This window comes from Zalophus californianus, chromosome 2 (assembly GCF_009762305.2).
Source record: "Zalophus californianus isolate mZalCal1 chromosome 2, mZalCal1.pri.v2, whole genome shotgun sequence".
Classification (NCBI taxonomy): Eukaryota; Metazoa; Chordata; class Mammalia; order Carnivora; family Otariidae; genus Zalophus; species Zalophus californianus.
This window is the reverse complement of record NC_045596.1, coordinates 34,376,447-34,400,588: the sequence shown is the minus strand read 5'-3', so window position 1 is coordinate 34,400,588 and position 24,142 is coordinate 34,376,447. Positions and strand designations below refer to the sequence as shown.

Genomic DNA, 24,142 nt, shown 5'->3' with positions numbered 1-24,142 from the left:
CAGGGCTTGCTGAAAGACTATTAAGAATGGTAATGAGATTTCGGTTTGACAGTAATGATGCCCAATTCCCACACTATTCAAGTTACTATAATGAATTCAAGTTTTCTGATTGAATCCCTGAGCCGTCTTGGAATGTCTTTTACTGCACCAGTAAAAGGTTAGTAACGAGCTCTGCATGATCCAAATTCTAGGATTAGTTTGGAGATAGCTGGAACGTTGTTCACATATTAAATATCTCAACCATAAACTCACAACTGCCAGAAAGTACATTTAAGTCAATTCCAAACAGAAAGTTTCGACCTTCAAAATCAGTCTCTGCTTCCCAATAGCATTGGTTAGGTTTGGGTAATATAAACTTGAAGATTAAACAGACTGTATCCTCTTCACCTGGATCTACAGAGTCAATACCCACTTGTTTCTTGTGTTAATAACTGGTCATCTTTATTGATGTTAAAACTGATATTTTCAACTGTTCTCCCAAGAAGTGGATGTTGGGTGGCTTCATGCTGACAATGCTGTTATTTAAATCAAAGCTGTGGCATCTATATGCATAAAACATTCAATTGCATTAAAAGTCAATTTCTAACTAAACATGCTTCCTGAGATAGAAAATCTCAACCTACATAAAGAAGGTTATTTGTTTTTTTTAAAAAAGATATCATCCAAGCCAGAAAACCAAGAGGTATTCTTTTGTTACATGGATGATGTGGTGTCTTTGCAGAGCCTCTAAGGTTGGGAAGGCTACAGAATTTTCTGTTTAATTTTAGTTTGGGAAAGGGGATGAAGGAAGGGCAGAGGCAAGAGCCACGAGGGGCCTTCTCTTCTTTCATCAGTTCTTTGATGCTCTCTAGAGAGGTCATGGGCCATCCCAGACTCAGAGCTATGTCCCCACACACAGAGTTAGGTGACAAACGAGGCTGGAAATACCAGGAATTAAAATTGCATGCAGGAGAAAGGAAAAAAGGGAGATACAAAAGCAACTCCTTTTCCTAACTCAAGTTGCTGATCCCCATCAATGTGCCTTGATGCTAGTCAGTTGTCCAGAAGTCTTTGTTTCACGTGCAACAACGGATCCCTCCCACAAGGCCCTCCTAGAATGGTTTGTTATAAGGCATGCCAACAAGAGCAGCACAGAGCGAGAGATTCCCGAAGCTAGAGTGTGTCCTATAAAAAAATCACGCCAGGCTTCTGTGCTCTAACCTCTGTTCTATATCCCCGGATCGTCCACACATTTTGTACCTGGTACTTTCCAGAACAACAGCAACAAGCACCACTGACTACTCCACTGAGCTCAGTGACTCTGCCCAAAGAACCATTTGAATTGTGTAAAACACAGTCAAGATGTTTATATTCTTCATTCAACAGAATTTACAAACCCCCTTAAATGAGGGGCAAAGAGATGGCAATTTGACGATGCAAATCTCTGATTCTGGTATAAGGAAAAAATGCAAGAATGATCAACTCTGTGTGATGAAATTTAGCAAGCTGACACCTTCAATAAGTTCATATCCCTCCTAGGATAAAAATCACTGGCCAAAACCCATTTCACTACAGTTTTCCTTTCCCAAATGAAGAGGATGGGAAAAAGGTTAGGAAAGGGAAACTCACTCAAAAACAATTTCTATAATAGAACAAACAGAAATGTATTATATTTTTGAGAAGTTTTTTTTTTTTTTTGGTTTCACACCCAGTGTGGAGCCCAATGCAGGGCTTGAACTCACGACCCTGAGATCGAGAGTCAGATGCTCAACCAACTGAGCCACCCAGGCACCCCGGTTTTGTGTGTGTGTTTTTAATGAGAAATATCCATCACTAAATGTCTAAGTGATTTTGCTGGCATGTGGAAAGAAAGAGCAAGCCTCATTTTCTTCCCCTCCCAATATCTAAAAGGAGCCAATAAGGGAGACGAGCCTACAGCTAAGGAATGACCGTGTTTTCTGCCTCCTGCGAATGGACTGGAGCAGCCTTGGGTGGTGGCCGCCCCTGACTGGCAATGGTACAAGGTCTGCTTGTGCCAATAATGCCAATCATTTGTGGTGATGTGTCCCCTGGAACTCAAAGTTTATTTGGTGAATTCAGCCCTATTTTGGACATGGTCGTTCTACTCTCTGCCACTGCATTTAGGGAGCCTGGATATCTGGAGTTCCGCTTCAAAACAAACCACGATTACCAATTATTTGTAACTGGGAAAGGAAGGAAAGGAATGGGAGCCTATGACACAAGTCACCTTCACTTAATTATGCCCCCTTTCTCACCCACGCACACACACACACACAGCGCACACCTTTTATATTCTAGACTTTTCTTTTCTGAAATTCCCTTTGAGAGCGGTTTGCTGCTCTCTGATTTCTCTGCCTCTTTTTTTCGGTAAGGCCCATAGAGGAGTTGATTCAATGGCACTGCGGGCTTGGTCTGGTTCATCCTCGCTCTCCTTGCAGCGAAGTCATCTTTCTCAAGATCAGGCCGCCGACACGCAACTTTCTCTTCTGACTCTGAATCTTTGCCCCGTTGGTGGGTCAGGAAAGGGTTTTCTTTGCGAAGGATAATGTCATGAACAGCTTCTTTCTCATTACTTAATTGCTTGTGACTGATGGAGCAAAATTAAAGAGAACTCTCCATGTGATCAGACCAAATATTCTTTTAAATCCCCATCTCCAGACACACACATTGTGTTGTTAGTGAAAGGTCTTCTCAAGTATCGTTAGTTTAGATGACATCTGTTTGCTATTTTAGTCCAGAGTTGTAGCACAGTTAGAGTGGGTTTTAAAACCTTGAATTTAGCCAGCTATTAGCAATGCTAAAAAGTCATTTAATTGACAGGGCCCCGTCAGCATCAGCAATGCAGGATCCTAAATGGCTCTGAGAGAGACAATCCAAACTCTTGTCATGAAATTGGAAAGAGTAGAAAGTTTTTGGTTGTTCTTCTTTCTTTAGAACACTAGCAATGCACCCAACAGGTACACAATTTGTTTTTGAGTGACAGGGCAACAATTTGAGCCACCAAGAAACTGATCTGGGGGAAAGCTAATGCATGCAGTTGTGTGACAGCAAACCTAGACTATGTACCCGATCGCAAAGTGTGAGGAAGGTCTTTCTGCAGAGCTGAGCTAACCTGAAGCATCTGGAAGACTTTATGACCATTCACAGGATGGACCCGGGGCATAAATGCTTCTTTTGCCCTGTACCTCCCCATGAGCAGCTCTGTCTTCGATCTTCTACCCCAATGACTGTCCACCTCTTAGCTCTTCTTTGTCATATGCTGGATGTCAAGTAAATTGTGACCAAACATTTTGCCAAAATAGCTAAAAAAAAAATCAATACTTTGCGCTATTTCCATTTTCAAAGAGATATTAAAGACTTTTCAAACTTTTAAATTCCTGAATGTGGTTTAATGGTGGAATATCAGGACTTTTCACTTAATTTTGTTTTTTGTTTTCGTCGGAGGCATGTGGGATAGGAATAGGGTCGAATGTGTCCATCTGGGATTCATACAAACTCCTCTCCCCCTGCTCATAGGCTCAGCCTTGCTTTTAAGTAATTATTCTTCTAAGTGATAATAAAATGTTAAAACTTTTAAAAATCATTTATTATCTTCTCGTTTCATAAAGATAAGTAAAGAAAATATCTTGACTCCTAATGTTCACCTACTTTGTATCCAATTTCTAAGAGAAAATTAAGAGTAAATTCTTCCTCCTCAAAGGACAACTCATCTCAGAAATGAAGAAGGAGGAATTAGCCTAGCTAGGAGTAAAATGAACAATGAGACCCTGTACCCTGATCAACCAGGCCGCCTGCCTTCTGCTACTCTGCTCCAAACTGCTCCTGAGGGGGCTACATCTTAAGACTATAGCAGGCCCTCACTCCATCTGACTTTTTGGAAAATCAAATCATCACTAATCATGCCCAGAAAATTCCTTCTTCTCACTGCTGCCATTGTCCTCAATAAAAATTTAAAATACAGAATTTGGAAGTGGTTGGCAGTGTTTTGCTCCCCGAATAAATTTATTTCTTAAAATATGAAATCCTGCCCTTTGAGTTGCACACCTGACTCCCAGGGTCCTGCCTGGCCCCTCCTGGATGGTGCTCATGCTCCTCCCCACCTCCTTAGCCAACGCATCTGGCAAGTACCAACTGGTGCTGGTTGACTATAGCCATAAAAAAGGCCAATGGAAATCACAGACCATTGAATTCATGTCTTCAAAAAGGCATTATTTAAAAAGCACAATGTTGATGACAAAGAAAGTGGTTAACAATTATTGAGCATGCACTATTGGCTGGAATTCCTTCTAAGTGTTAGTTCATTTAAACCTAAATACCAACCCTGCAATGTTAGTGTTATTAGCATCACCATTTTAAGAGAGTAGAAACTAGGTTCTAGGTTCAGAAACTTGCCCAAGGTCAAAGTGCCAGGGCTAAAGTTAAAATTCAAACCCAGGCCGTCTGGCTCCAGGGGTTCTCTTTTAACCACTGTACTGTGCGTTAAGCAAAAAACCCAGCCAGGAAGAGTATTGAAAGCAGAACATCATATAAAAAATAAGGCATTATCATGACTATGGTAGTAGGAGAAAGAAAAGTATTTTAGTTACTAAATAAAGGGATCCTGTGAGTTGTGCTTAGACTGGAGTTGTGATTTGCATCGCTGGTCACAGACAGCAATGTTCTGTTAGGATTAATGATAGCAGAATGCTAACTAATCATACCTTACAATGCTTGCATGGCACTTTACAGTTTACAAAGCGCTTTCAAACTCATTATCTCATCTCAGCTGATCTGACTCCAAGTTCAGGGGGGGAGCGGACCCCTAGCTGGAACCTCTTACGTTCAAAAGCAGCGCTCTTTTCATATTTTGACCAGGGGTCTTGGGTTACCATCCCCCCCTCCCCAACTCAGGCAGAATTCTTTAGAATAAAACATACGCATTTATGCAAATGACCGTGCCAATTTGAGAAGGGAGAATCTGGTGTTCTCTGGATCACAGGAGCCCAGGCCCTGCTACAGATTCCCCGGGGTGTTTCTTTTTAGGCTAAATGCCCAGCATGGCAGCACTTGTTTCAAGCGATCTCAATTTAGATGTGTGGACTTAAAAAAAAAAAAAAAAAAAAAGACGGTGAAGAAAGCTTTCTGTATCACTGGCCACTGAAAGCCACTCCCTACCCACTTGGAAAAAAAGAAAAACAAAAACAAAAAACGGTCATAATGCCTGATTTTCTGCTACTTGCTTGAATCCTGTAAATTCAGAGTTTCAAGGCAGACTCAGAGAAAGAGGGGAAAAAAGATAGTAACACAAAATCTGAACTGGTACTTTTGGCCATGCAGTAATACATACGGTGTATAAGGCAGATATATAGGATTGTGTTCACAGGTATCTAGTTACTGAAATTTTTAAGTAACCTGTCATAAATGTGCTTTTCTTTTTCCCTTGAAGGACCTTGAGGGCAGTCTGTTGTCAAGCTTCAGTATGTTCTACTTCAGTTTTCAGCAATTACAACTCTCTGAGCAGCTAGTATATTTCTGATACGCTAACCTTCGCGACAACCCTGTGAGATAGGAATTCTCATGTCTACTTTGTAGAGGAGAATACTGAGGCTTCTAGTTCCAGTCATCTGAATTTAGGTAAATAAAGTGAATTTCAGGGGCAGACTCAGGTTATCTGGCTTGATATTCATGAGGGAGATTTGAAGCTTTGATTTTTTCGAGCCATTCATAGATGAGTCACTTTGGGAAGAAGGGGCTGCTCTTTGGGCACAGTTCATTGCTTTGCTCAGAAGCAATACGGTTCAACGTGAAACGAGACATGCCCAGCCCAGCTTCCAGCCTTGCAACTGTGTCCAATCTCATCTAAAACAGGTAAAGCTATCTTGGTAGGAGAGGTTATGGGCTCGAAGCAGGTGAGGGGGAAGAAAAAGCTCTTGGCTCAAAGTTACAGGTTTCAAAGTGAATGAGATAATGATTGAAACGAAGGAAGAACTGGCATTTTCTTCCACCCCTTTTCCCTTGGTAACACACAAGCAACCAGTTCAGACTGGCAGCCTGTCTGTTCTATTGAAAGAAACCAGGGTCTCCTGGGAATGTCAGGGGCAACACCAGAAACCTCCTGGCTCACCCAGTGCCCACACAGTGCGACCACAACCAGAGTCACAGAGGCTCCTGCAAGCTATGTGTGTGTCTGCTCCTGATCCCCAAGGGTCTGTTCAGCAACAACCAGGGACACCAGGAGTCTGCTGAGCAGGGATGTAGAGGAATATGTGTCTGGCACTTAGCTGCATCCCCTCTTTCCTCTAAAGATTTCAAAAATGTCTATTTTTCCTTGGAGGGTTATTTTGCCCTCTGTAATTAATTACTATGTGGTTGAGAAGATCCACAGACCAGCAGAAAAGACTGAGTGCTGAAACATATGAAAACAATTAGAAAAGAAGTACAATCACGTGAAACCTATAATTCAGTTCAAAAAAAAAAAAAGTTTACTTCTCCAATGGGAAACACCAAGTAAGAGAACTCAAATCTCCATGGCATTTTAATTCAGGGGAAGTGAATCTTAGTTCCCATTTTATCCTCTTAAAAACAGAAATCTTGGCTTTTTTGGCAGAGTCTCATATTTTGGGGGTAATTAAGCTAACTTAATCATAAACTAAAATAGAAGAAAAAGTAGTTTATATACTTCTTACTTCAGTGGTGACTCTAATAAATATTAAACTCCACACATTTATTAAGAAGCCCTACTTTCTGTCCCTTGATGCTAAGATACCTCCTAATATATGGTTTGACAGGAAGCTTGGGACTTCTGCACTTCTAAACTCATGTGAAAATGGAATACCATGCACTCTTACTCCTTTTTATATACTGTATTAGAAATAACACAAGGAGGTGTTTGAGAATACTTGGGAAAAAACAACAATAAAACAGCCTAAGGAAATAAAGCCTTGTCCTCTGTCTGTGTACCTCCATCCCTTGCCCATGACTTTATATGATTACCCATCTCTACAGACACAGAATTTCCCAGCTAAGAAATGGACCACAGAACATATGTTGGGACTCTTGCTGGGTTCAAAGATGTGGAAGCCAAAATTCATCTGGATGGCAAAGACAGGAGATGGAGGTTAAATGTTTTAAGAGACATCAGCATATTTACATAATTTTATATTCTTATTTTTCAGATATCAAGAAGCCTTTTCATCTTTATGTGTTTCATTCCAGTTAAGCTACTTTCTGCCACATGAAAACCAGGATAAACTTAGCATGACTTTCAACTCTGATGAAGGCTACAGAAAGTAAGTGACAGGGACACAGACAGGCCAGGCTAGACACGGGGTGTGTAAACCCTTTAGAGAGAGCTAGCAGCTGAACAATCTGCCAACAAATGAATTCTGGGTGTTCGGAGACACTATGTCACATTGCTGTTGGGGACATTCTCTGGGAATATGCTTAATTTTCCTGAACGCAATTTTAAATGTTAAGCCAGAAGATCTCAGGTGTGATGATCTTAACAGACCCGGGAATTTCTGCTAACAGAGCTAACTTGGACGAAATATGTAAACAACTGAGCCAGATGACAGGAAACGTGGACGGGAGCAAAGTTTACCATATAAATGTAATATTCATCCATCAGAATTACATTTGTAAACTAACCATGATTCTAGGTTTGTGCACAGAATGGGAACTATCATAAAAGATTTCAGTATTTCATTACAAAATAAACCTCACAGTTACTGACACAGGACACCCACGGAATTCCCAGACTTGTCCAATCTCTTCTCTTCTCTCCATCACCATGATTCCTGGGTGTGCTGAGTTAACTTAATGAGGATCCCCACTCATATCTTGTTGCTCTTTTGTATACTCTTAAGATGATATAGAGATTCCTTGAAAAATTAAAAATATATCTGCCATATGACCTGGCAATCTCACTTCTGGCTATTTATCCAAAACAACTGAAGTCAAGATCCCTAAAAGATAGTAGCACTCCCATGTTCATTGCTATACTATTCACAATAGCCAAGATGTGGAGACAACCTAAATGTCCACTGATGGACGAATAGAAGAAAATGTGACATTTATATATAATGGAATATCACTCAGTCTTTAAAAAGAAGAAAATTCTGCACTATGTGATAATACAGATGAACCTTGAGGACATTGTTACATGAAATAAGCTAGTCACAAAAGGAAAAATACTGCATGATTCCTCTCATATGCCATATCTAAGAGTCAAATACATAGTATCAAAGAATAGAATGGTGGTTGCCAGGGGCTGAGGGAGGGGGAAATGGGGAGTTGCTAATCAACGGGCATAAAGTTTCAGTTAGGCTGGATGAACAAATTCTAGAGATCTAGTGTACAACATCGTACTATAGTTAACAAAACTCCATTGAACAATTCAAGATTTGTTCAGAGGGGAGATCTCATGCTAAGTGTTCTTACCACAATAAAATGAATTTTTTTTAAATGGGAAAAGGTGGCACAGGATATGGAAGAAGAAACCCGAACAGCCAATACACATATTATAATATTCAACCAGATTGGTAATTATAGAAAAATCAATCTTTAAAAATGAGATTCATTTTAACCAAGCGGAGTTGTAACTTTCGAAAATGATAATAAAACAGAAAAAAAAAAGATCATGGTGTCTTCAGTAAATTTTAGCTTAAAGACTTCTCAGACGTGACAAAAACAAAGTTATGTGTGTCAAGGATATTCAATTAAAATTTTTTTGTAAATTCATACTCTTACCTATAATACCTACTCCCACTGGGCCCTAAATTTGAAAACAGAAGGAAAAGTCTGAAAAACGAAACATGCTAAGGGGATACTATTCATTTTTGTATTCTCGCATCGAGCTTGTTCTCTGATACAAGTAATGCTAAAATGATGTTGAAAAAATATGTGTCTGATAAGGTCTCTGTACCAAAATTTATAGAAAACCTGGATTTGGTTTTGTTTTCATGATTCTACATTACTCTCTCTTATCTCAGAAAACCAGAGAGCTGCTTGGAGCACAAGCACAATTTTATGGTAGAGTTTTCTAGAAGCACATATATGTTTAGGACAGATATATTTATCTGTGAGATACCACAGACAGGGAAGAAGTATACCCTTGGGTTTTTTGTTTTTGTTTTTTAATCAATACAAAGCTACTCTAGAATTAAATCCATATAAGTCAATGCTGGAACTTTCAGTTTAAGAACTAGACCATACAGCTCTAACCACATTTGGAATTGTACAGAGAAATGGAAAATGTTCTGTTAAATGTGTGGGAGGCAGATGTGGTACTGTAGTCTGAACATTTGGATCTGGCCACCAGGTCAGCGGTAACTAGCTCTCAGACCAGCAAGTCACTTACTACCACTGACCCTCAGTTTATTCTTCTTGAAAATGGGTATGTCACCTACCTCTCCCAATTAAATGGAACAGCAGATGGCAAAGGAATTTCAATTATCAAACTGTTATGAATTTTAAACTGTCAAATAAATTTTGGTCTCGTTATGATTTGTTAAGAACTTCGTGGTTATTATATGAGAAAAATTAACCAGCTTCTCAAAACACTACCTAAAACTGTAGAACTACAGTTTTCTGTGGCTTGGACTGCTGAAGGTTTCCATCACACATGTAATATGAAGTCATCTGGGCTGGATGCTCGTGCCCTTGTTACAATTAAGAGAAGGAATTACTCCATTCTTTGTTTTTGAATCACCGTGCCTTAGGGAACGAGTCGAGTAAGTGCAATCTTACCACTCCCTTGGGACAAAGAAAGTAAGTGGGTTTTTGTAAGCCAACCACTCTTTCTAAAGAGAGTGCTCCCCATTTCAAAGGAACTATTTTCCAGTGATGTGTCAAGTAAGGTAAGAGCCATTTAGGAGTTGCGTGAAAATTAACAGGCTGCAAACAATTGAAAAATAAAATGTTATTGTTAGGTAAATCCCGCAACCCACAAATGACTGACCACTAATCCTTGACTAGGACAAGGTCTAATCAAGCAGCAAGAAGCTCACTCTTCGCCTCCATTTAGAACAACCAAGTTCTTGGCGGAGACATGCCCCTGCAAAGACTCGCAGCTCTATTTGCTCGAGGAGGAGGGGGGGGGGTAATAGAGCTGCAAAGGGGAAACAGGATGGAAACTCCAGCAAGCCAGACAGAATCCAAACCCCAGGCATGCACAAAAGCCTTCGGCCTGCAGAGCTAACCTGGCAAAGCGCTGCGCCGCAGGCATGACCTTGATTCCAGCTTGTTCTAGCCTTCGGCGCTTTTGGATTTCAACAGCATCTTTTTCTTCAGACTTGGGAGCTGGCGCCACCACAGCCCCCTCTGGAGGAGGCTGCTTCTGGCCACTGCCAGTGGGTAATTCTAACCCACCATCGGAAGGCTTCCCACCAGGATCCACTGGGCTGACTGGGTCCTCTTCACAAGGAGACCCCACTTCACTTCCCTCTTCCTCTATTGTTTCAGGATAGCTAGTGAGTTGGACAACACGGTTTACCAAACTAGCAGCCTGGGCTGGGGAGCAAGCCATATGTCATTTCCTGGTCATTCTGATATTATTTTTCACTTAAAAAAAAAGTCATAGCATGCAATATGATCCTGGTAACGTGAAGAAAGTTAAATGCAGCCATTAATTTGTTAATAAATACGATGCATCATAATCTCAATAGTAGAAGCTACTTAAAAATTGATATTGAAAGGCAAAAAGCCTTTTCTGCTGGAAAGGGAAAAGTCATGTTTGATTCAATCATCAAAACTTTTAATAAAATGTTTATTCGATGAAATTCATAGATAATAAAGGTGGATTATTAGAAATAAGCATGCAGTCATCAGGGTGGTTTTGCTCAAAGGATTAGACTAGACCATAAGTTTCTTTTATTGGACTAGAAGGTTCTTGAAGGCAGGGACTCTACCTTATTTACTACCGGGTCCCGGGTGCCTAAAAGACAGCACCTAGCATGTAGTAGGTGCTGAATAAATACCTGCAGACTAAATGAATGCATAAATATAAAGACATAATCCGAGTTTAGGGGAAATCCCTGCTTGCTTCTCTAAAGAGATGAGCAGTTCAATGTATCGTCCCTTTACTAGGAGTTTCTCCATGCAATTCTGAAGCATGTTTCATGCATCCCTTACATACTTGAGCTTGTATCTAGATAATCGTGTATCTAGATTTAAGAAAAAGTCTTCTCGCAAAAAGATGTGGCTTTCTGCACCTAATTTAACAGGAGTGGGAGTCAGGCAGTCTCCTCAGAAAGACATGGATGACAGACCTGCTCTCCATGTCCTCTCACTAGAACTGGTTTCAAAAATCTGCTCATTAGACAAGGATCTGTTGAGTACCTACTGTGTGGCAGGCACTGTTCTCGGTGCCTTCATGAAGCTTAGATTCTGTCATCACAAGCTCTCTCCAAAGAGCTGTCTAGCCCACTGCCATTTGTAATCTTTTTTTTTTTTTTAAGATTTTATTTATTTATTTCACAGAAAGAGACAGTGAGAGCAGGAACACAAGCAGGAGGAGTAGGAGAGGGAGAAGCAGGCCTCCCGCTGAGCAGGGAGCCCCATGTGGGGCTTGATCCCAGGACCCCGGGATCATGACCTGAACCGAAGGCAGACGCGTAACGACTGAGCCACCCAGGTGCCCCTGCCATTTGTAATCTGACGTCAAAGTTCTGGAATGGTTATCTGAGCTCAATCGTGTGCCGGAGCTGTGTGGTCCCTTCACTGCTAGTGCTCAAGCCAGGATGGGGGCAGCATAGCTCAGGCCTTACCTGAAGGGCCTCTCCCCACCCAGGGGGGAGGTGGCAGTACTCCAGCTCTTCCGGTATTCCTCTCGCTCTGCTTTCTTCTTTCTCAGAGGAGCGGGGACGTAGGCCGTCTGATTGCTTTTGTTCGGGAGGTACTGGTTAAAAGGCACTGCTGATTTCGGCTCACCATGGGAAGTCCGCCTCGCAGACATGTCATCCTTCTTCACGTCTGGCAGCTTCCGATGTGGCAAGTCGGACTCAGAGTCACTTCCTCTCCCTGGGGAAGAGAGGATGGGTGCTGAAAACATGCGCGGGGTTAGCAGAACAGTTCCTGATGGCAAGTGTGCAGTATTAGGGATGTGGTTAGATCTGTGGGTTCTGGGGATTCCTTCCTTAAATTATTCACTTAACGAATCTAAAGTATCCGTCTAAATTAGTCCGTTCTGGGAAAAGCTCTGAACTCAAATCAGGGGGAAAAAATTCAGTTGAAAAAATAGAGGTAAGCCCAACTGTATCTGAGAATTACGATTTGCAACACATTTGCAGCAGAACTAGAGGCTGCTAAGATTCTGCGACTCTCCAAAGAAAAGACATAAATCAACCGATGGAGTTTTTACTGAACACCTGCTATTGCCTGTCTTACACTGTGCTAGATAGTCACACAAATAAGAATTATAAAGGATTCTGTTTTATAGAGGAATGTCTTGGAGGTACCTTTAACCAATCTATGAAACACCTGGAGAATATTAGTTATCATCAAGGGGCAAAGATGGATAAGAAGAATAGGAATTTGGAAAATGGCAGATTTAGATTAGACCAAGGGTTTGCCTTCCAGGAAGGGGTTTGAGTTATAATAAAAGCATATTCCTTTATATCAGAGCCCTTCCTGGTACCCATAGCTGAAGGCCATCTTTTCTTCCTGTGAACCCCATGGCCCAATCTAGTCTTTTCTTCGGGCACATTACCCTTTTGACCTTGTATTCTGAGAACAAGGGCTTTACATCATTTACAGCATTGATCACAGCATCTTTGCACCCAGCGGGCATCCTCAAATTATCTGAGGAATAAATGAATTGGTTTGGCTTAAAGAGTGTTTTAGGCAACACAAGAGAATTTAATGTTGCCAAATCAGTTTTGGGCGGGCAAGAGCCCCCAAAATTATCTTGTATCCCTGTTTCCTGAGTCTCATCTCACTCAATTGATAAGATCTATGAGAGCGAAGCTGTCATTAAAACAAACACTACTGAAGGGCCATATGCACCCCAACGATCATAGCAGCAATGTCCGCAATAGCCAAACTGTGGAAAGAGCCGAGATGCCCTTCAACAGACGAATGGATAAAGAAGATGGGGTCCATATCTACAATGGAATATTACTCAGCCATCAGAAAGGATGACTACCCAACTTTTACATCAACATGGATGGGACTGGAGGAGATGATGCTAAGTGAAATAAGTCAAGCAGAGAAAGTCAATTATCATATGGTTTCACTTATTTGTGGAACATAAGGAATAGCAGGGAGGTCATTAGGAGAAGGAAGGGAAAAACGAAGGGGGGGGAATTGGAGGGAGAGATGAACCATGAGAGACTGTGGACTCCGAGAAACAAACTGAGCGTTCTAGAGGGGAGGGGGTGGGGGGATGGGTTAGCCCGGTGATGGGTATTAAGGAGGGCACGTACTGCATGGAGCACTGGGTGTTCTACAAAAACAGTGGATCGTGGATCACCACATCAAAAACTAATGATGTATTGTATGGTGACTAACATAACATAATAAAATTAAAAAAATAATAATAAAAAAATAAAACAAACACTACTATTACAGAAGCCGCCATGTGAGAGTTGGTTGGAAACTCTTCATCAACGAGAGGATCAGGAAGAGGTTATTCAACTTTGTTGACAGCAAATAAAATTTATTTCTTTACATTTGTGAAAAGAGCCTTCAACCAAGTCAAGAGATGGGGCAGCCTAGCCGAGTGGGCAGTGCACAGGGTCTTAAGCCAGATCTACTTTGTTTTGAGCTCTGCCACTCACTAGCTGTGAGACTCTGCAGTTGTTAACTCACCTCTCGAAGCCTCAGTTTCCCCAATCTGCAAAGTGAGGATAATAACGCCACCTACTTTGTAGGGCTTTTGCGAGGATCACATACATGTAAACTGTTGGTATAGTACTTGGTACAGGGTAAGTGCTTGATAAATGCTGACTACTTTTGATGTCATCATAGTTCTCGATCTGTCACTAGTGAACCTTGGGCTCCTAGGCTGGTTCTATCACACTTGCCTGTCCTCTTCTGTAAAAATTAGAATGAAATTATTTGCCCTGGAGATTAAATGATTTAATGGCTTTTAAAAGACTTTACAAGTTAAAAGCATTGACCATAAACAAGTTGTTCATTGTTGCAGGATGAAATAGGCAGTTTATGAATTATTCATTGCACTTTCTTTCAGCCTCCCTTCCGAAGTTTTGACCATTTCAGTACTTGCTGGTTTTTGATTCATAACTTAGCACCTTCCCACCCCAAGTCTTTCATCGACAGTATCCGTCTGTCTCAGTGTCCCAGTGTAACATTTAGAGGCCCCATGAAATGCTTTATAAACAAACGCTAACACTACCTTCCCTTGCCAAACTCTTAGATTTGTTTTCTGATTTGGTAATATCCCCATTTTACAGAGGTGGAAACAGGCTCAGAGACGCAGAAAGAGCCCCTTCCACATGGCTGAAATGTAATAGCTCAGGACTCCCAATTTCTGTTCTCCAGACTCCAGTCCAAAGTTCCTTCCTCTGTGACGAACTTCTCTTGGAGAAATGTCCTTTGCTTAAAGCATCCTGACTAGGGGAAGCACTACACTTTCTCGAATAAACGAATGAAAGAAAATGATTCTTCAATCAACTATGAAGGCTTAGTAATGAATTAAGAGTTGTCTCCATTTTCTAATGTCTAAAATCCTATCATCTATGAACCTTCTTTGTGTACAGTATCTAAAAACATATTATCTGTAATAATCTTAGTGAAAGTCTCAAAATAGGTTGTTTAACAAATACACAGATCACCCTTTTCCTTCCCACAATTACTCTTTGATAAATGTCTTCAACAGACAGTGCAAGAAAAGTTAATTTGCAGATGCCCTGAGGCAGAGTGACTCAGTTGAAAGGAGTACAGTTTTCTGGACTTAGAGACCAGGGTCTAATTTCGGCTCCATCCTACTAGCTGTGTAGCTCTGTGAAATTTAAACCCTCCGTTCCTCAGGGTCCTCATTGGACACATGGAGATGTTAAGGCAGCTCTGACAGGTATTGTGAGGATTCAAGGAGATGGCGCAAAGCACCTAGGAAGTGGCTGGTACGGCACACCCTCAGTAAATACTAGAATTCTTATCGAAGGCCAGGACTTCCAAAGAGTATGACTTCATTCCGAAAACACAGATATATATACTAGGGTGGCTTCGCTATGTATGCCCAAAGTTAGGAAATGACAATGCAGCACATGATGATGATGATATTACTTTATCAAAGTCTGAGTCTTCCTTTCCAGGGGGGCCACATTTCTCCCCTTTCCAGTAACTGGAGCGGCGGTGGGGGGGCGGGGAGCTTTCTTTTTTCCCCGTATTTTGGCCATATACACCCCTAGCCCTTGGCTTTCTCATCTCCCTCTACCACCTTAATTTCTTTCATTCCTTATTTCTTTCCCTCAACTCATCTTTTCTATAAAAGAATACTCATTTAACAAAATACATCATATTTCTAAACTATGTTCTTAATTTTAAACGCATCTGAGTAGAAAGGTTTGTGTTTCCTCTTCAGTGAGGTCCATAAAGTGGCCTCAGGAGGATGCTAGCAGAGGTGAGGGGAGGAACCGGGACCTGTGTAGCAAGACGGATTGGCGGAACTAACCCTGGGGACCCACAGCATCCCAACCGGGTAGCTCTCGGGTGCAACCCATAGAATCGTGGCACCTCTTATGAGCGTGGCTCTTGACTGTCCCCGCTGAATGAGTCAGTGGGCCTTGAAGATATTAAAATATTGACCCAATGTGGAACTGGAGAATTTTATGCTAAGATTTTCCCTAATTGATTGTGAGTCCTTAGGAAATAAATTTTCAAGACTTAAAAAAAAAATGTTCTTCTAAATTTGGAAGTGTTTATTAGAACTAGCAATCTTATTGATTAGCATCATTAAAAACAGACCATAAATTCTAATAAAACACAACACCTATTTGAATAAAATTACACTATTTTTAAAGGCAGATTTAAAAAAGTGTGTGTGTGTGTGTGTGTGTGTGTGTGTGTGTGTGTGTGTGTTTTAAACCTCATTAAGTCTTGATTCGTTTATAAGAACATAAGCCTGAAGGTATCAGGCTGCTTGGTGAAATCTATGTGTAAGGTGCTCTCTTTCATGGATGGTGTTCTGTGAGGCTCAATTTCATACTATTCTTTACATGGAAAAATATTTATAAAAAGACTCTAGCTTATCAATCTTAATTGTTGCAAGTTAAATTGTGCCTCAGCACCTATTAGTGCAATATTAGTAATTACCATCTCAAATCCCTTCAAGATGTCACTCATTACAAACTCTGAGCCCCTCGAAGCTGTGACAGAATATAAAACCACTTATAAAACCAAGATGAACAAAGTAATAACTTTTTTAAAAAACAATCAAAACAATATGAAATAGTCTGGTTCAGATATGTTTTGTAAAAGTAAATCTACCTTTTGGTTATGTTAAACTTCAGTTAGGTCACGTACTTGGCATTGTAACTTCTAATGCTGTGGGTGGTACTTAAGATGTCATATAAAATTTTAGAAATGTTTTTCAAACAGCTCACAATGCACCATGGAATTCTTTTGGAGTCACATACTATGTCGCCCTAAGGCTAATCTATTTGTTGGAAAGCTTAAGCACTAAACAAAGGCATTAGTTCAGTCATTCTAGAATTTAAAAAATTTATTAGGTAAACAGAAGTTGTGGGCAAATTATGTTTAAGAGTTTAAGTTTTGGACTCACACTTCTTGGAGGCTAACATTGTTACACTACTTAATGACAGTGATATTTGTCACTTAACAACTTGAGGACAATTACTTAACCTCTGTAAGGTTCATCTGTAAAATACAGATAAGGAAGGTCTCATAGCCCGGGGTGGGGTGGGGGGACTAAGTATCTCGTACTCTGGTGCTAAGGACTAAAAGAGATGCTAGGTGTCAAGTGATTAATTCAGGACCTAGGCACATTAAATACTCAAGGATTTTAGATAGAGTTTTATAGCTGAAAGGGATCTTTCAGCCATAAAAGGGAATGTTCATCTCAGAGAGAAGCCTTAAGTCTCTAGGAATATTAGCATCAATCGAGCAAGGCATTAAAAAAAATAAAATAAAACAAATAAAAAATGCCCCACCAACCTCAGTGCGTTCCTGCAAGTTTAAGTTTATATATGGCGAACCAAGCCATTTTCCCTTCCTAAAAGTACAAAGTTACAAGTGACGTAAACAGCTTCTGGAAAATATGCCTTAAATTTACATCAGGTCACATGACCACACATTTTTAAAGAAAAATGATCATTCCTTACAGGTGGTAGAAAATCCATGGGATTTAAATCAAACCCAGACTCAGAACAAACAGGCAGTCTGGGCTGTGTACATTGGGGGCCACCCGCATGGCTCCAGGCAACGGTCAGGTATCATAAGCATCGAACAGATTGCCAAAACCCTGCCAATTAAAGTTTCCCAGGCTTCAGCACCTTCCCAAGTGCGTGTAGTGCATTTCCAGCTTGCTGGAAGTTGATGCATTTTCACTTCTGCACTGTGGTACTCACACATTTCCCTTCCTCATACCCAGAGCATATAAACCTTCGGCACACTTTATGAGCTAATGGCCTACACAGCGTCTTGATTCACTGAGACCAAGGGAGGAATGATGTAACATATTTTCCAAGAGAAGAGAGGCTCACTGAGGCAATGTTCAAACTGCTGGCAAAGCCAAGCCAAATTCTAAGGGCCACGAAAAACAACATTAAAAACGCTTTTCTTCTCCCAGTTTAGAGTTACCAGGTCCCAGCACGGTGGGTCTGGAGCCTGCCTTCCGTCCACAGGTGACAAGGCAGCTCTTGTGAATGTTCAACTCTTAAGACGTGCAGTGTACGAAGGCTGCAACCTACCATCGCTGCTTCCCCTGAGGACTACATCTGGTGAAGGGGTCTGCCGGGAACGGGAGCCAAAGGAATCCAGGCTGTCGAAGGAATCATCTCTGCCGTGGCGAGGGGGAGACAGGGAGTCGCTGCGCTCGGAATCCCAGCAGTCTATGTAGCCACTGTCTCGGATACTACGTTTCGGACTCTCAATGTCATCAGTCTCCTATCCGAAAATAAAACGAAAAGGATATTACAGACACTTCAGCAACAGACGGAGAGCCTCCAATACCAGGAAAATCTGGCTCCGGGTGGTCTTCAAAAGATCCCGCGTGTGGTGTCAGGATGGAAAAAATTATGGCACGGATTATCATCCACAAGCCAACGTTGCATCCTTCCACCCTTCCTGCTGCAACTTTCCCCATCAGAAAAGCATGCACACTTCAAATAAATAAATAAATAAATAAATAAATAAATAAATAAATATCCAAGTAACTCACATAATACCACGTTTTTTTTTTTAAAAAAAAAAAGGAAGGAACGAAGAATAAAAGCCTCATTAAGTTTGGATTCACAAGAGTACAGAGACCGACCAAAACAAAACTAAACACCAAAAGCCTTAACCTTGACCCGTCTCTCGGAATCCATAGGCGCATGCCTGTTCTGGGACCGAGCCCCCGGGTCGGCGACGCGATTGCTCCTGGTTACGCTAGCTGGCCAAGGCACACAGCATTTGTTTTTGCCGCAGAATCAGGTCTGTAAAGTCTGGAGCAAGCAGCACGCATCCATCTCCTGCTACCTTGAAGGGAAATTCCTGCTCTGAAAGGGAGCTGTCTTTCAGAGGCAGAAAGTTTAAAAAAAAAAAAAAAAAAAAGGCAATGAAAAATATGCAAACTGCTTTCCCTGATGCCTCAGAAGAATCCAGGCATGCTCTCGCTCTCGGCCAGCCCCTGGCGCTGGGGGAGCTGAAGCGCTTGCGGCTGACCCACATGTTCGGAGCAGGGAGAACAATGGCTGTCTTTGACAGCCTGTGATTATAAATTCTTTCCAGCGCAAGCAGCACATACTAAAACACTGAAACCCCAGCAGCGGAAAGGTCAATCGAAGCCATCCTCACCCTTGCATTAGAATAAAAGCCTTGTTCCCGCCAGTGTCGTCGCATTCATTACAATCGGCCAGGCTGACGAAAACAAAAATAACGCCGGTCACTCAAAGATAAACCTCAATTTAATCTCCTCCAGACTGTCGCTTAAAACCTGGGCTGCGGAGGATGCTGGCGGAGGGGCCTGCGCTCCTCAGCAAAGACTGGAATGTCACCCTGTGGATGTCCTGGGATGCTCGGGAAGGTCCCCTCCACATTCCCAAAAGAGAGGAAAAATAAACAGATATTCTCTGCATGGTAGTGATTTTGGAAACTGCCTGAACCGACTGATATGCCCACTGGAGCCCGTGCCTTTGTAGCACATGGCTTTGCCAGGTGCTTATCCGTTCTCTCCAGTGCCCGCAACACACTCCCCAGCGGGAGGCATTCTGAAGGGCCGCTGTGGCTGTAATTTGTGAGGCACACACGGGTTTGGCCTGGAGAAAAGGGAGTGGGAGACAGGAGGGCAGGATGGAGAGGAACACCCTGCAGCCTCCACACAGAGGCCCTGGTTAGGGCCCCGGAAGAAGAGGTTGTCACATGACCTGGGTGAGCACAGCCCACTTGACCCTCCAGAGGGAGGCAGAAATTCCAGTTATGGAAATTAAGGTAGTTTACTTGTAGGTCAGAAGTTCACCAGGACTTGAACAAAAGCCAGGCCTGACTAGCTGCAAAAGGAAGAACTCATCAACTAACTGAAAAGTATAGATTTAAATTGGATATGGTTTTGTATTTAATTTCTTTGGAAATGCAAGTAATAATCGTGGGTTGTTGATTCACCGAGAATAGGCCAAATGGCTAAAAAAATGAAGGTCACTCCTACTGAATACTTACCATGCGTCTAGGGCTACACTTGGTGCTTTTTGCACATGTATTTAATCCTCACAACCCTACAATGATGTCGTTAGCATTGTCCTCATTTTACAGAAGAGGGCAGTAAGAATCAGAGAGGTTAAGTAACTTGACTGAGGTCACACAGTAAGCAGCAAAATTGTGATTCCAACACAGGATTCCATCTCCAAATCCCAAAGGGTAAAACCTGCCAATGTCTGATCAAATTTGAGGTGGGTATAGTTGCCATTACCAGCATCACCTCTCCAACTATGGGACACTCACTGCCTCCTTATTCTGTGACTGATGCTAACCTGGGTGATGCCCCTTTCCTAACTGCTGTTTATGCCTACATCACCAAACTATAAATACTGCAAAACAGAGGCAGCTTAGGGTAGGTCAGGAGCTTAGGGTAGGTCTTGGAAGCTCAACTGACTGGGTTTAAATCCTGCCTCCGCCTCTTGTCATCTATATGACCTCAGGCAAGTTATTAGTTTTCTCGCCTGATTTCAGTTTTCTCGTCTACTCAATGGAGCTGATAATACCATCTATCTCGCAGGATTGCTGGGAGGGTTAAACATGTTAACATACAAAGAGCATTCAGAAGAATGCCTGAGGCATAAGTGCTCAAAAAGTGTTAGCTATGGTTATAATTACGTCCACGTATTCATTTGGGTATGTAAATGTCAATATGTAAATCATACAGAATTTGTGAATGTAGGGAAGGACACAACCTGTATATGCACTGATCCTCACCTATCTCCTTCTCCATTTATATCCCATAACTAGATGCCTTGGACCCAGGTTCCCATCAGAGAGGGCAAACCCTCGGAACCAGGTCACTTGTCATGTCTAGAAATGACACAATTTTATGAGCTGCTTGGTGCAGCATTACAAACTGGATTTTCAAGAAAATAATAATAATCAGAAATGCTCTTCCAAAGGCCCAAATGTCTTCCCCACCCCTACTACAAACCACAAGAGAACAGAAAGAAAGAAAGAAAAAGTCAACATGTCTCTTGGAGCTTCGACTGCTTTCTCACAGCTTGTTATGGGAAAGAAACACAGAAAAGCCATTCTGTTCATGACGGCGTAGAAAGCCAAGAATAAAACCGCGGATCCAGCAAGAGAGCAGGAAGCCGAAAGGCATGGCCAGTTTGAAAAGTGAAAAACAGGCCACCCGTGGTCCCCCTTGGCCAACCTGGTCCCTTGGAAGCTCAGGGTGAGGCAAGAAGTTGGTTCTTCAGCCAAAAATAAAGATGTGGACATCAGCTGGGTAAGCAATTTTATTGGATTCCATCAAGTCACCCAAAGTTAAGCTTTCGGGGGAGAACAAAACTATACAGCAGCACAAAGGCTGGCATGGTCCCAATTCTCCTTTTGCGGGGTCTAGTTAGGTCATCAATGCTTTTCATCCAGGAACCCAGGAAATTTTCGACATCTACAGAGAGCACTTTAGGGATAGGAGACAAGACCCAAATCTATCCATTGTACTAACTGCTAGTTGTTCTAATAAACGTACGTTAATGAATGCGGAGAGAACTATCAACATCTATGGTATTTTTGGATTGTTTCACTCATCTGTCCTTTTCTTATCCCTCTTTGTCAGAGATAATGAGAACCAGCCAAGGTTGTGGGTGACTTACAGTATCTGAGACACTCCAGATGCTTCTGTGTTACCACTCAACATTTTCTGCTTCCTTTGTGATTTATAAAGCGGCTAAATTCTATTCTGGAGTGTCTTAGGGTTCTGCTTTTCCAGCTTGATGACCCATCTGCACCTACCACCCTCTGGTTGGGGAAGCTATTCACTCTTTGGATATTTACTGAGCATCTTCTATGTGTCAGACACGGTCCTAATGCTGGGCACACAACCCTCGGCAAAGTCAATAAATACCCTGTCCTCACAGGCCTTATGTTCTAGTAGGGAAGACAAAAGATAAATGGAAAAACGGATAAATGAATACAAAGTTGGGTGGTAAGTATCATGAAAAAATAAGGCAGGTTAAGGGAAGAGAAGCTGATGTTGGCTGCTATTTCAGGCAGAGGTCTGTTCTTTCCCCTCGCATTCCCCTGTCTTTATCCCTTGGTCTAGTTAACACCACTCCCCTCCTGAAACGGTAGTGCTTAGGCCAATCATGGTACCTGTTACCCTTGGTCACAGAGATTGGGCCAGAGTATACCCCTAGGAATTTTGCAGCTGGGCCTAGAAGGAAGAATCTCCCTGTTTTCTGGGCAAGGAGCTAGAAGCAGGTAATTCTGGAGATGCTGTTGGCCGTGTTCCCTGATGCGAGGAAATCTCAAGGAGAGAGGAAGAGGTGAGAGAGAGACATAAAAAGGAAGAACCTAGACTGCTCACTTTCCAGCTCTAGTCCCTGAGATTCTAAGGCCACTTAGTCCCCATGATTCTTCCTTCAACCTCAACATTCTCACAGTAATGCCCCTTTGTTCCACTTCAGTGTCCCCTCTGTTGGGAGACCTTCTCTGACATATCTGGGCTCACTGAAAAGCCATTGTCACTATGCTCTCAGAGATCTTTTTTTTTTTTGGCATATAGCAACAGCAACCTACGATGAATACCTACTATGTGCCAGACGCGTATGCTAAGGGCTCTACACGTTACTATACAAGTTGGTAATTTTTAGAAATATTTTAAAAAGATTTTATTTATTGATTTTTGAGAGAGAAAGGGAATGAGCAGTGGGGAGAGGCAGAGGAAGAGGGAGAAGAAGTCTCCCCACTGAGCAGGGAGCCCGATTTGGGGCTCGATCCCAGGATCGTGACCTGAGCCGAAGGCAAATGTTTAACTGACTGAGCCACCCAGGCACCCCTACAAGTTGATAATTTTTTACAAACATTTCTCTCACTAGAAAAATGAATATAAAAAATTTCTGGTTAGTCTTTGTGAAAGACAACATTTCAATTGCAAATTTATTTCAGCCTGTGTCTATGCCGAAGCAATTCTAGTTGTCTCCTCAATATCTGCTCCTTTTCTTCTCCAGTGAAAACACCCACAGGTTTTAGCTGAAATACAGCCTACCTTTCCCAAGTCTTTCCTTGCAGGTAGGTTTGGATGTGTGACCAAGTTTAGGTCAATAGGATATGAGCAGAGGCGTAGTGTAGGACTTAGCAGACGTGTGTTTAAAGGGAGGGCAGAGGTCCTGCATCTCCTCATCCCTCCCTTCTCCTGGCTCAGAGGTGGATATGATGGCTAAAGCTTGCACGACCATGATGGACCAGAAGGTGAGAACCCAAGGATTGAGGATGTTGGAGTAAACGGACAGATGGACCCTGGGTCCCTGATGATCACCTGCCCACTGCTCATGTTCAGACCTCTTTTATGTAAGGTCGAAATTAAATTCATCTTATTTAAGCAACATTTAGAGTTTTCTGCATTTCCCAGACAAACCCAATTTTAATCGATAAAATGAGATAATATCTATTCCAGATAAACTAGTATCTCCAGGCATTGGATATATCTATCTGTGACGTTCAGATCAATTACACTCTATTCAGAGGCACGGGAGTACCACAGCTGGCCATTTAGTTAAGCCATGCTGTGTCCAGTGATACCAAGTACTCTCTTGGGTCCTGTGATATTGTACTACGTTCATTAAAAAAAGGGAACCGCTGTTAGCAACGACAGGTCATTTCAAGGCAGCTGATGTAACGAGGGTCAGCTCAATATGGTCTCAGTAGAAGGGTTGCTGAAGAAACCATAGCTGCTCAGAGTATAGAGGAGCTGGACTAGTGATGGTAAGAAATGTCCATAGCAAGAATAAATCAGGTCCAGCAAAGAAAGGAACTGTGAGGCAGGGCTTTTAAACAGTTGTACAAAGATGACCCATGGGTGGCTCAGTCGGTTGAGCATCCGACTCTTGATTTGGGCTCAGGTCATGATCTCAGGGTCATGAGATCAAACCCCACATCGGGCTCCCTGCTCAATGCGGAGGCTGCTTGTCCTTCTCCCTCTGCTTCTCCCCCTGCTGCTCCCCCAACTCGTGATTTCGTTCTCTCTTTCTCTCTCAAATAAATAAATAAATAACTTAAAAAAAAGAGTGACCCCTGTATCATTATTCAAATCCGAATTTAATATAAAAAAATAAGCATTCAAATTTCACAAATCAGACTAAACCTTACCTTTGTACTTGCTCTAAGAACAGAGTTACATGAAAAATTAAAGGACCCACGAGAGTAAAAAGTAAGAAGCAGTGTATTGTGTGGGTGTGTTCAGTTTATTTTTAAAGGAATTTAGCTTAAAGGACTTTGCTTATATGCATAACAACCAATATGAAAGCTTTGTCCATATACAAAATACATGAGCCAGACCAGC

At 41.9% G+C, this 24,142-nt stretch overlaps 1 protein-coding gene across 8 annotated transcripts in view; it reads right to left on the bottom strand.

Moving 5' to 3' along the window:
* Positions 1 to 24,142, bottom strand: part of LIMCH1 (LIM and calponin homology domains 1) — a 321,291-nt gene that overhangs the window by 71,229 nt on the left and 225,920 nt on the right. For 4 of the 8 annotated variants that reach the window (XM_027597626.2, XM_027597627.1, XM_027597628.2 and 1 more), the window contains exons 7-8: positions 17,868 to 18,063; positions 11,745 to 11,997 (exon numbers count right to left, since the gene is read on the bottom strand). In XM_027597626.2, coding sequence (XP_027453427.1) covers positions 11,745 to 11,997; positions 17,868 to 18,063 — 449 coding nt within the window. Of the gene's footprint in view, positions 1 to 2,284; positions 2,588 to 10,178; positions 10,446 to 11,744; positions 11,998 to 17,867; positions 18,064 to 18,461; positions 18,744 to 24,142 lie in introns of those variants that run through there. The other 4 variants (XM_027597631.2, XM_027597632.2, XM_027597625.2 and 1 more) reach the window with 3 other exon arrangements.